At 40.6% G+C, this 14321-nt stretch overlaps 1 protein-coding gene across 1 annotated transcript; it reads right to left on the bottom strand.

The window, feature by feature from the left end:
* Positions 1-33: 33 nt before the first annotated feature.
* On the bottom strand, positions 34-13245 carry LOC108888323 (prohibitin-2; the record flags this gene model as incomplete). The annotated part of the gene is given in 9 exon segments (XM_018684283.2): positions 34-113; positions 261-338; positions 439-542; positions 1045-1174; positions 1438-1622; positions 6373-6452; positions 9317-9401; positions 9606-9738; positions 13107-13245. Coding segments are annotated over 9 exon segments (896 nt in total), but the record flags the coding sequence as incomplete, so codon positions are not given.
* Between the last annotated feature and the right edge of the window lie 1076 nt (positions 13246-14321).

The raw sequence follows: 14321 nt of genomic DNA, 5'->3' as shown, positions 1-14321 counted from the left end.
GGGAGAGAGAGAGAGAGAGAGAGAGAAACCTACTTGTTAAAAAATGTCTGGTCTTGTAAGTTCAGGACCAAACTGTCAGCATTAAGGTACACCTTGTTCTGAGATGATGCCACCTGGAAGCAGATACAACAGCCATTATCATCATCATTATCATCATCATTGTCATCATTAACTCTCTAGTGAGATTTATTCAAAATCAGGTAAAGTCTGAGTGAAACAGACAGAAATGATCTGTACAGGAGATAATCAGTCGTACTAACCGTCTTAGCAATGTTCTGTGCTGCTCTAATTCGCCTCAGCTTCAGGTAACCTGGGTTCTTGGTTACTGCCTGGCCCAGCTATGATACACACACACACACACACACACACACAGTCTTCATTTGGTCCAGACATTGCCATTTTAGATATACATGCCAGGTTAGCTGACTAATCAGTTACCATTCTGGCAGCTTCAGCCTCTCCCTCAGCCTGGATGATCTTCTGTTTCTGATCCTGTTTTGCTTTCTCCACATAGAACTGGGCTCTCTGGGCCTCTTGCTGGGCTACACACACACACACAGACACACACACAGATGTAGTTTCTTTTGGTACAAACTTAAGAGATTTAAAAAAACTCCCAAAGTTAAAAACAACAGAAACATTTCTACAAACAATCATTTAAACCTTTTCTTGAAGATTCAGCATATTTTGTGAACATGGACTACATGTTACAGCCAAAAAACAGCTGTGGTGAGAGGAGCCAAAGACACAGCAGATGAGTGACTCAGTATTGCTGACTTTGCACTTGCAAAATCCTTAAGCTTAGGTGATGATCTGCTAGGTCAATTATATTGAAGTAACATTTGGTGTCTCAATACTGAAGGTCCTGCTAATGTAAAGTTGCTCTGAGCATTAAACAAGAACCCTTTTGAATTGGAGTCTCGTGTGATAATCAGCAGGTTTCATTTATAATATTTTAGATGAATGGACTGTTTGAGCAACATAACAAACAGGCAGCTGAATGGCTCACGACTGACAGTATGAATGTGGTAAACCGAGTCTTACCAACTTGCTTGGCCTCCACAGCAGCAGTGTACTGGCTGCTGAAGCTCAGCTCAGTGATGGCTACATCATCAAGAATGATGTTAAAGTCTTTGGCTCTTTCAAACAGCTCCCTTCGGACCAGCAGGGACACCTAGACAATAACAGAGACCAACAATTTTCAGTACTGAACTAACAATTTTAACATCACACAGCAATCAACTGCACTTACAGTGTTGGTAATTGTTGTAGGTAGTGCTGCAACAGTTGGTTATTACAGAGAGATTAACTAGTCTAAGTTGATTTCCTGAATTGATCAAGGGAAAAATGTGACTATAACTGGATAAAACAAGTATCACAGGCCATCCTCATCCCAGCAGAGTGTACACAGATGTTCGGCTGTGGTGACAACGGTACCTGTGCTCTCTGTGTGATGAGCTGTGAGGCGTTAAACTTTGCCACCACAGACTTGAGGACCTCATTGACAATGGAGGGCAAGACTCTCTCATCGTAGTCCTTCCCCAGATGTTGATACATGACTGGTAGGTTGGATGCCATGGGCCTGGACAACACTCGCACAGCAATGTTTACCATCTGAAGATCTACACACACACATACACACACACACACACACATTAGAAACTAGTACTGAGAGATTATATATTGGTAGGTATCTCTGTTATTATACACTGACTAAATAAAGCATGATACACTAAGTTGTCCACAAGAATAATGGTCAGCCTCTGACTGGAGCTCCACACTTTCTGACCAACAGGCTGTTACTTTTATATGCAAGGCTTCCAATGTGTTCATAATTGTACAGTGTCACATGTGATTCACTGCTGACTGTTTCTTTACATATTAGTGCCATACTCTGGTGTAAACAGTGTTTACATCCAAAACAAGTCTTTTAGACCATTATGATCTCTTTTTTTTTCCAATTTAATTTCATAGTGCATCACAACAAAATGCATTCAATTTCTAAATCCACATATTTCAGTTTCAGTTTCTCTGTGCCTTTACAACTGAAGCTGCAGATAATAATATTCTCAAAATAATTGTTCATACGGGGGAGTTCAAAACATTCCTGAAATACAGATTACTATAACTATACAATATAGATTTTTTTAAATATACATTTAGTGACTTTGATTTGATAAATGCACCTACTGGTGGCTGCCCCCTAAACACTGGTGATCACAATCATCAGCTGAAGAACACCAATTCAAACCTTAGGCTCACACTTCAGTGTCAGACTTTAATTTTACAAAGAGCAACAAGGGACGACAAAGTTTTACAAACCTACTGTAGTCTGGTCTAAAAACCACCAAACGGCTGACAGAACCTGCCATGAATAGGGAAGGGTGATGAGAAAGTCTGGTAGAGTGCAGCGAGAGATGTACCCTGTTTCGGCACCCATGCTTCTTCACTCCCCTCTGATACTCTCTGAGGTCGACTAAACTATTCCTGAGCTAAACCAGATCCCGACATCACTGCTTCAGCTTCTCTCGAGTGTAATCAACACTTACACACAATATTTAAGTTCTCATAACACAAATGCTGATCATGTTAGATGTCAGTAAAGGTACTAAAATACAGGCAGAACATTAGACTTGACATGTAGGCTGGTACAGTGGTTCAGTATGGAGTGGATGCTCCACAGGTGAGCTAGACTGTCGTGTTAGCAGCAGTACGCAGAGAGACACTGAATAGTACACAGTATGCGAGGATCATGTAAAAAACATCAGAAACAATGTTGAGCATTTTTAGAAAAACAAAAATATCCATAGATAACAGAAGCAGGAAATACCAGCACACAGCACACTGAAGCATCAGCCCAAACTAAAATATCTGATTTAACTGGAAATTCTCATTTGGGTACAGCTCCAGTTAAATGTGTTAGAAGTTGCAATGTGCATCGAAATTTTAACAATTCATGTTGCTGCTCATTGAATAGGAACTTTGCATTACCGAAATTTGCAAGATATTGCAGGCTATATGTTCTTTGTCACCTGTTAAACACTTGTGAATTTGACTGCATCCTACTAATGTTACTGAATACAGGCTTTGGACTTACTGTGTGCTCCATTTTTAGTATACAGTAATACTGTATTGGAGTCAAGATATACTTTACTTGGTCTGTGTCAGAGGGGCGGGAGATTGACTGGCGGATCAGCGCAGTGTCAGCAGTAATACAGACCTTGTAGCAGACCGAAGAGGTAGCTGAGCCAGAAGGCAAAGCTCTCGATTTACCAGCTGGTCTACGTCCCAACCCTGCCCTATGGTCATGAGCTGTGGGTAGTGACCAAAAGGCCGAGATCGCAGATACAAGCGGTCGAAATGAGTTTCCTCCACAAGGTGGCGGGGCTCAGCCTTAGAGATAGGGTGGGCACATCTTACTGGGAGGAGACCTCGGGGTAGACCCAGAACCCACTGGAGGGACTATGTATCTCATCTGGCCTGAAAATGCCTCGGGATCCCCCAGGAGGAGCTGGAAAGTGTTGCTAGGCAGAGGGATGTCTGGGATACCCTGCTTAGCCTGCTGCCACCACGACCTGATCCCAGATGAGCGGAAGAAAATGAATGGATGGATGGATATACTGTACTTCATCTTCAAGTGCTGTGGGTGGTGACAACACTGTGACCGTAGTCCTACAGACCAAGCCCCTCCATCGAATGTATCATCAACAGATAGAGGAAGTGGCAAACATCAAGAAATTCTACCAGTGGTTAGAAAAGGCCAGCCTGAAAGATAGCACAAAGGTTCTGATCTTGGCAGCACAAGAACACACCCTAAACAACAGATCCATGACCCAAGTTACAGACTGAGCAAAGATGCTTCTGTGACAGTCAGGCACATAGTAGCAGGGTGTAAGATGCAAGTTGGAACAATGTACACTGAGAGGCATAACTAAGGTGGTGATAGAGTACAGGAACAACATACAAAGCCATACATGGACATCCAACATCACCATAGTGTGTTCACTTACTGAGCACTACATAAGGAACACCTGAATATCGGCTTGTTTGTATTTGTATCAGCCAATCATGTGAAAGTAGTGCAATGCCTAAAATTATGTAACCAAATGGGCTACATGGCGAATATTTCTGACACTACTGATCTCATGAAATGTTCATGCACGACAGTATCACATTTACTCAGAATGGTGACAAAAACAAAAAACTTGCAGTGAGCATGAGCTCTACAGGTGGATGAGAAAGAGCAAAGGAGAATGGCCATACTGGTTAGATAGAAAGGCTACAGTAACTCAGATCACCACTCTTCACACTATGGTGAACACAAAAACATCTCAGAGTGGAGAACACTCTCAACTTTGAGGCAGATGGACTAAACAGTAACTACTGCTATCAGCCAAGAACAGAAATGTGAGGCTGCAGAGTAGACACAGGCTCACAAAAACTAGGCCGCTGAAGAAAGGAAAAATGTAGCCTGGTCCAATGAATCTGGATTTCTGATGAGGCATAACGATGGAAGGGTCAGGACTAGGACTGGGCGATAAAACTATTTCCATCTGGGATCATGATAAAATTTATGTCAATTTAGAAGATGCTTAGGGCATTTTAGATTAGATCATTTTATTTTAACAACCTATCACACAGCAGGCATTTATGCAAAAGCAGCAGGTCAGGAAAGAAGTGTGTGGCTGCATGTCAAAGTTCTGTCGCCTGTATTTCCTGTTGCAGAGCACTGCTGGGCTTATCATTGGTAAAGAAAGCTATGGACAAGTAAGAAACCCAAGTGGAACTGGCGACAAGAACAAAAAGGGGGGGTGGAAGAACTCACATTATCCTCCGAACATGAAACTTATGAGACATGAGACTCACCACGGCGATAATATGGAAGTGGTTTGGTTACCTTGTATGCCAAGATGGCAGTGCATGCAGATGTAGCGGCACAGAGCTCTCCCTTTCTGTGCTTTTTATTTTTGTTTGTGTGGTTGTTTTTTTACTCAGACAGTCAGCTGTACGAATCCTGTCTACAGTCATCTACAGTCTCCTGAGCATAGGATTACAGTGCAAACAGCCCCAGTGTTTCCCAGTGTTACCATTATTTTAGCAGTGCAGGCCGCCCTGCCAACACAACCCCCCCACCCTCTCAAGAATGGCAAAGAAAAAAATGTAACAATCAAGATCATTTATGGTCACGTTTCTCCCCCCGCTTCCTGTTTCATGTGCGTCTACGCGTATGCATCTGTACACAGGAGTGGAAGAGCCACAGAGGAGACGTTCCGACAAGTATTGTGTCTGTAAATCATAGATGGATAGACGCCGACCTGAAACATGCAAAAGTCAGGCCAAATTATCAGCCTGTTATTACATGCACTATCAGCCAATGGTAGCTTTGCTGGCAGGAAGGCTAGCTGTAGTCCTCCCCTCCAGTATCCTTAACTAGTTAACTATGTAACTACCTACCCCCCTTCACTCATCCATACCAGACACGGCCACCGACATAGCAGGCCGCACAGCTGTGTAATACCTCATTTGTTCATGTTGTAAATGTGTTTTAGTGTATAGTCATATATATAATATTAAAATGATAAAGTAATAGTTTTTGTGAATTTTTTGTACTTTTATGTGTTGTTTACCTTATCTGTATCCTTTACATATTGCACCAGAGCATTTCATTGTTCTTGTAAACAATTCGGATTTGGATTCTTAAAAGTGATGAAGTCTAGCTTAAGACAGCCCAATCACCTGAAAAGGTTTCATCCCACCAACCACACAGAGAGTATGAAAATGCAAACTGTTTCTTTATCCACACCAAGTCCTATCAGCTAGTGATGCCCCTGAGCACAATGGAAAAGAAGAGCTGGATTGTAGGTATGAACTCACAGGCAGTTAAGGCAGATAAAACATGCTTGCAAAGTAAATTGTTATTCTATTTTTTTAAATAAATTATATTCTCAAAGTTTAACTAATAAGCCCACTGTTTTCTAAAGGCATCAGTCATTATCAGGATACTCTTTAAACTCACGGATTATAAATATATATATATATAGTCATAAATATCAAGATTGATCAATATGGGAAAAAAAACATGATCATATTTTTTGCTCAAGAGTCAACAAAATCATAATCAATAATAAACAATGAGTCATTGTTTGAATGTCTTTGCCATGTGATAGAATAAGAGATAAATGTGCAGCTGACAAATCTACATAAAATGACGTGATGCAATCATGTCAACATGGAGCAGAATTTCAAACAAATGTTTCCAACATCTTGCAGAATCTATGGCACAAAGACCTGAGACTGAGCAAAAGGTGGGCTCCCGCTAACCATAAAAAGACACGTGTGTGTGTGTATGTGTGTGTCCAGCGTCCATCATACCTTTGCTCCCAGTCAAAGAGGAGATCTTCCTGGGTTTGGCTCTGATATCATAGATGATAGGGTACTGGAACCAAGGGATCCTACAAGACAGATACTCATGTCATGGCACAGGTAGTTCTGGTAAAATGATTTGTTTTAGGTCTTGGGGATTTAATTGCCAACTGAGCCCTCTCAGCTTCTCCCTAGAGCTGCAACGATTAGTCGACATTATCAATTCTAAAAATTTGTTGACGCAGAATTTTAGTGTCAACGCGTTGTATAAAACTAAGACTTTGTAAGAGGACCCATCTAAATGTTCACTTGTTAGTGCAGTGCTCTACAGAAAGTGTTGGGGGCAGTATCACTTCCATTGTCTGTAATGACTGCATTACTAAGAACAAATGAATGATACAAAACCAGGAAGAGAAACATGGCGAAGAAGAGGCAAAAAAAAGGCACAGAAAACTTTTGAGAGTAAAGAAGTCTCTATCTATTCATTCTATTATTTAAACTAAAACACTACTAAGGTTATCTCCTTTTACACATAAACATATATGGTTGGATCATAACATTTGTGCTTTATTGATTTCTGAATATAGGCTGTTATATGGCTATTTAAAACATATGTGTGGCAGTTGTTCTATATGGCTGTCAAAAAAAACATAATAGTACTAGTGTTCAATCATTCAGGTATGCAGACTTGAGCAGGTGAGATAAAACTAGAACCCTGAACAGGTGCTGCACCCACTGAAAGCAGAGATGGGCGGTTTGACAGAAATAATCAACAGATTAGTCAACTACCATAATAATCTTTAGTTGCAGCACTATTTACAACACATAAATAAAAGGGTGTTTTCATCAAGTGTCTAAAAATGCATTTTTTATTTCAACATCGTGTCATATTGGCTCAGCTCTTAGCTCAGTTCTGACTCTGTACAATGTACAGTAAATGGTAAATGGACTGTACTTGTATAGCGCTTTTCTAGTCATATCGACCACTCAAAGCGCTTCACACTACAGATCACATTCACTCATTCATGTGTATATATATATATATATATATATATATATATATATATACACACATACATACATACACACACACGGACTGGAGGAGCCGGGGATCGAACAACCGACCTCCCAGTTGGTGGATGACCCCTCTACCCCCTGAGCCACAGCTGCCGTTGCAGTAGTAGGTGACAGTTAGTATGAGCAGTCGTGTTTCAGTAAGTTGGTGTTTTTCAGTAGTTTTACATTGTGATATCCATTTGTTATCATGCCAAATCATTGTGTGTGTGCAGGCTGCCTGTCCTGTGCGGGAGCAAAATTCTTTCACAAAACAGCTCCAGAAATTACTGTAGTGTATACATACAGTACTGTGCAAAAGTTTTAGGCACTGTAGATGTTTTGACTCTCCTTCAACAGTAGCATCAGGGAGGTGTCTGATCAGTCCCAGATTAATTCTGCTGCAGGACAATGAGTCCAAACACACAGTCAGCTTCATAAAGAACTGTCCTCAGAGACAAGAAGAACAAGGAGTCCTGCAGTAGATGGTCTGACCCCCACAGAGTCCTGATCTCAACATCACAGAGTCAGTGTGGGATTATATGAAGAGACAGAGACACTGAGACAGCCTGAATCCACAGAGGAACTGGGGCAACTTCCCCAAGATGCTGGAACAAACTACCTGAGTACAGGTGTACTGAGGAGAACTGGAGCTGTGTTTAAGGCAAAGGGGGGAGGGACGTCATGTGAGGTTAGTTAATGAATAAAAATTAATCATGATAATCTGTATATTTTTTGAAAATCTTGATTCTACATCATTCCCTACAGACTGATTCACTGTGGTCTCCAACCTGCAAGTTGCTCTTTAAGCTGAACAGCTAGTGCACTCACAGGACACACACTCCTTTAACTATCTAAAGCTTGCAATGAGGCCTTTTCCTGTCTGACACTGAGTTAATATGCTTACTCAAAAACTAGAAAATACTAAAAATAGCAACTTTATATTTTGTCTTACAACAGGCTGCGTCAAGTGAGATGATGGATTTTCTTACAAATTAAATTAATTCCTTATGTTACGGTTAACGTACTACAGAAAAACTGTAGTAAACTGCAGTCAATTCGCTGGAGACAGCAGCTCCACCCTGGTCAGACAGTGGAGCTATTTGCTGTTTAGCTACATGGCTAACGTTACCTGGCTAACGCTAGCTTAATTCACTGGCGACCAAATAACTTTCACAACACACAGCAGCACCATAACATAGCAAACATTTAGATAAACGTCAACATTAGTATAACTAAACCAACACTTGCTACATTAAGTAACTGACTTCACCTGGAGCTCTTTGTTTTGGAATCCATAGTATTTCCACACATCAGATTTAACTTTCCTTTGCGGGGGATACAATGGGCAAACCGAGCCTTCAGCCATGATGACACGTATTTTGAACGACAAAAAAGATGCAGCTCTCCCTTGTGGCAATTCAGTATAAATTAATACAGGATGTTGGCTGCATACCGTAGCATAGCCGCTATGATGGCTAGAAGGCTTCTTTAAATTACTTGTGAGGATATTAAAGATTATCCCCATTCACAATATCCTGATGATGGAAATTCACTACAATCAACTTATTGTGTGTGTTTTTTATCGTGATGGGCGATAAATCGTATATCGTCCCATCCCTACTTCAGAGATGAGGTTTATCATTCATGTTCATCACAATATCTATGGAAGGCTGTTGGCTATCTGCAGCACACCACTCTCATGCATTCCAGTACACTATGCTAAGACTGGCTATTTCATAAAACCCACCTTCTTCAGGTAAGTAACCACTCAAAAATGACAAATGACAACCTGTGACCATGACACAGATTAAAGCCATAAGAGACACCAGACTGACCAGTATAGATGCTGAAAAAAGCGACTGAGTGAGTGAGTGAGTGAATTAATAATTGATTGTACCTGAAATGCAGCCCCTCAGCCAGAACAGTGTCCATCTGCATTCCTCCAATCCTGTTGAAGATGACGGCTCTCTGACCTCCCTCCACTGCACAGACATGCATGCACACACAAGAATATCAGATTAATGTATGTAATTTAAGCACTGAGAAAGATACAAAATAGCTTTCTGAAAAATGTTTTGTTGCTGTTAATAACAGCTATTAATAATATAATCAGAATTTAACAGACATCAAACATCTGCGTCATATATTGAGGGCTTAGTGTGAAAGTAGGGTACAAGTATATTTACCTGTGAAGGTGGCTTCTTTAATGCCATATGCCAAAGCACCAGCTCCAAGCAGCAGCTTCAGTCCTAATCCTGCCCCTCTGCCACCAGGTGAAGACATTCGACCTGCCAGATCCCTCAGATGCTGGACAAAGCGCTACAGTTTGTGTGAGTAGAGAGTGACAGAGAGACAATAATATCAATCAATAAGATCAAAGTCATGTATGATGTATGACTTTAGAGTAGCACTGAAACGATTGGTTGACTGAATAATTGATCATTTAATTTCACAAATACAAAGACCAACTTGTAAGGTCAGAGGCATCATGCCTTTTGAGAAAAGGTGCGATTAAATTTTACAACTAGGAGCACCAGTACAACTTGTAAATATGTATACCCCCCATTCTCAGGTCAGATCCAGCGTTTCCTATATACATTATATATTTGTGGTGGCCAACCTCAATATCAACACTGACCGCCGCACTGATTTTCTAATTACTGCCTCTGACCTCTGCTCTCTCTAGGGCAGGGCTGTATTCTCACACACAGAGCCATCAGCTGAGCAGAGGCTGTGGTGGACACAGTGAACCAGGTGAAGTTAAAATAGCTAAAGTTTATAGCAACTGCGCTCTGTGTGCAATACAAAGGCCAATAAGTGCTTTCTCAAACCACCAGCTGTTTGCAGTTTCTCAATACACTTTACACAGCCACAAACATTGCGTTGCATACAAGCTAAAAAGAAAGCTATATGTGTAGCCTACCAGCAGTACCTCCAGACAGTGAATCACAGCTGCAGCAGAGGAAGGACTGATACTGACTGAACTGTGTTCTTCAGTCTTTATAAACTTTAATATATGAGTGATATTATTGAGGTTACAGTAAGTTGTTCTGGTCATACTGATATTCTGGTTACTGTAGCTGCTCTAGAAACAGTGTTTAGTTATATTTGATAAACAAATCAGTTCTAATTCTGTTCTGAATTTATTCTTTCTTTAAAATAATTGAAAAACATGCAGCTCTTTGTTAATCAAAAGGAACCAGTAACAGTAGGAGCCAGACTGATATGGGTATAGACAAGATAAAGATATTCTAACCATAACCATTGGCTTCTCCCTGACTTTGGGGGGATGATTATTTTAACTACAGTGTCCCACAGTGTCCCATATTAAAGTACAACTTATTATGTAGATTTTGATCATACTTGTGCTAAATGTAGATTTAAGTGGTGCCTCTAAGTTTTGTGCTGGTGTTCCTAAAAGTTAGTGGTGGATGGCACTGTGTGTGACCGATGTGCATGCAGAGACTCAGTTTAGAGGGGAAGAGTGTAACCCAGGTTATTTACTATAGCTACAATTCATAGTCAGGGGACACATAACTATCTGAGATTTAGGCTAACAACAGATGTTACAGCTTAAGACCAATATGTCCCCACACCAGAGTTGTGTGAGCAGTTTTGAAACAACAACTACTTTTGGACTTATTCTTCTGACTGGAAGGTTTCTGGAATTATGCCGGAATTGGGAAAAACACCCATTGGTCTTGAGTAACAAGTATTTTCGCTTGTCCTGTTTCACTGTGGCTGTTTCTGTGTCTGCATGGAGGAGCTGGCTGATCCCTGCTCACAGTGCAGCTGTGACACAGAGAGGACAGAAGCAGCGTGACCAGAAACCACAACAATCGAACCTATTAAAATTTTAATTTGTATAAAACGATAAATAGTAATAATTAATATTAGCCCCTTTCACACAGCCTTTTCAAGGTGCCATTATTCCAACTCACTGTTCTGTATAAAAGGTTTGGGAGTAGAACCCTGTATCCCCACCAGCCAGCCAGCCTATTCTGCCAGTTGTCTTTATCATGACTGACCTCTGGTGGCACTTTCTCTGCCCTACAATAATGTTAGCAGACCATCTGTGTCAGTTTAACAGGAAAAGGAACATATAGAGTATGTGACAGGATTGGGAATAATACTATCAGCCTTTCCAACACAGATGTCCAAATCAATGTAGTATAATATAATATAGTATAATCTAGTACCACCTAGTATAAAGTCTGTGTAATGGACTGAGTTAATGTGTGAATAAAGTCAGTCACAGTCCACAGAATTCATAGGGAGCAGGTGGGCATGTTCGATAACACTTCATTCTTCTCTCCTGCTTGCTCTGCCCAGGTGTCACTCCTCACCTGTACAAAACAGAGCATTTCCAGTAGGTGACAACACATCACACATGGACATGCTCCAGCTGTATGCTGCATGTGTGAAAGGGAAACAATGTCCAGGCCTGATTTTCCAGACATTGTCATGTGTGAAAACAGCTTCAGTTTGTGTTTATTGAAGAGATTTGTCTCCTGCTACAACATGTGAGGCTGTGGGAGGTCAAGAGCAGAGTGAGTGGATTTTACCTTATCCCTGCCAGGTAGAAAGCACTGGCTAACACCTGTCTGCACAAATCACACCAAAGTCTTCTCAACACAAACATGTAATTGGTGCATGTTTTATTTTATTCTTGCTCAACTGTTTTGCACATGTGGGCCTAAAATGTTCAGCTGTATCATGTTTAAAGCATTTTGAATTTGCAAGGAAAAAAATATCCTTGGTCGACAATTTTAACCAGGAAACGTGTTTACAATTTAGCCTGTAATGTGCACTGTGTACAGTTTTATATTCAAAGAAACAACAGTGATGCTCACTTCTCAGAAAACTAGTATTTATCTGATGTAACCAATTCATCAAGAATCCAATTAAAATTGACTGATTCTGGACATTGTGAATCGAAATTGATTCTGGAGATTGGTGCCGATAGGCAGCCCTACAAAATATAGGTTTTTAATGACTGTGAATTATTTGGACATCACATTATATTACATTACAAAGCTGCTCAAACACGCAGACTGACTGGTGATCCAGCTGTTTCGTCTTCATCATTGCTCCAGAAGATGGCTTAGAGGAAGGGACGTTCGTTCACACACACACACACACACACACACACACACACACTGAAACACTCTCGGGTGCTGTTTCATTCACTAAACAGTTTGGAGCCCACACACACCTACCTCACAGTTTTGAAGCGGTGTCAAAGGTAACGTCGACCGCAATACTAAGCACGTGTGTGTGTGTGTGTGTGTGTGTGTGTGTGTGTGTGTGTGGAATATTCACTGGTCTGGACTCATCTCAAAATGACTGAGCAGACTGAATGAATAAGCCAAGGCCTAGTAACCACTTCCAACACGTCTCTGTTTATACCTGTGTAAAATATTAGTTTATTAATACCTGTCAGCAGTCACTTTGCTATTACCGACGGCTGCCTGTGAAGTTTAGCGATGCACGAGCTCCAACAGTCAACTAATGCAACATGCTAACTGATCTAACTTGGCTAACGTTTTCTTTACTGCAGCTAGCAAGGTAATAGGGTGAACATTAACACATTAACAGACCATTAGTTACTTTACTGGTAAATAAACATGTCTCTCAGCGCCTTGAAAAACTCATTATTTAAAATAACTTTGAATTTAAACACTTACATTAGGCTCCTTGTTAGCCATGCTGCCGCACGTCAAACTCCAAGGTCGACACAACTCTCTCGATTCGCGAACCGCAAAGTCTACTGGGTCATGTAGTGGTTCTTCTTCTTCTTGTTCTTGTTCTTCTTCTTTTGGTTTACTGACGGTTGGCATACAATGAATTGGCGCCATACCGCCACCAACTGGTAAGGAATATGCATCGGAATGTCTAACATTTACAACAATAATCAAAAATATTATTATTAATAATAATGTTAATAGTAATATAATAATAATAACTTCTCAATCAAATAACTAAGATTTAACCAAGTTACCCAGATACAAAGCAATTCTAACTTATCTTTAAATCTTTATCGTTAAAATCTTTTAACTGTTGGCCATTTGTAATTATTCTCCATGTATTTCACTGTAAATTGTAAACCAAATATTAAATACCAGCCTCATCATTATCCATACTAAACTCAACACTGAGAGTTCCACTATTTTTCACTATTTTTACTCAGAATTTCTGAGTTTTTTCTCTTATGATCCATCCTGTCATTTTTTTAAAAATACGTGTCTCCTGTGCCTCAGAGCTCAGCTGGGACAACTGTGCCACTGCCTCGCCTCCTCACTCAGTCAGCCTGGTGCCAACCTCCATTGCCACTCACCTCCAGGTCCCTGGTAACGTCTGCCATCTCCCCTTCCACTGCCTCACACACCTGCAAACCACCAGGCAATCCTCACTAGCCTATTCATGTAATTATGCAATTGTCAGTCAATTGTTTTGCAGCAGTTCTGTGCATAAAATCATGCAGATAAAGGCCAGGAGCTTCCATTGACCCATTCACACATAGTGGTCACTACACTGGACAGCTATTAAAAAGCTGTTTTCTTGTATATGCATGGGTTTTGATGGTAAAGTTGCACATCAGCCACCACACTGGACACTAGAGCATTGTTCCATACACTTACATCCACTGGCCAGTCAATGTAAGTAACACAAATTACTCAAAACCAAGATGGCCAGGGAGTCAGATGACAGATGACCAGAAATGCTGAGCAGCTCAGGAATATCTTGCCAATCCTTCTATAGAGGGAAGTAAAAAATGACTGGTAATATCAAGTAACATCTAAGGAGTAATACCATTAAAAGTATTGATTTTATATAGGAAGAAATTACACTTGATCATCTGTCCTCTAGATTTTTTTTTAATTATGTGTTTTAAAAATTAA

The sequence above is a fragment of the Lates calcarifer genome, unplaced genomic scaffold (assembly GCF_001640805.2).
Source record: "Lates calcarifer isolate ASB-BC8 unplaced genomic scaffold, TLL_Latcal_v3 _unitig_1324_quiver_2399, whole genome shotgun sequence".
Taxonomy (NCBI): domain Eukaryota; kingdom Metazoa; phylum Chordata; class Actinopteri; family Centropomidae; genus Lates; species Lates calcarifer.
The sequence above is the reverse complement of the archived record's forward strand: the minus strand, read 5'-3'. Positions and strand labels throughout refer to the sequence as shown.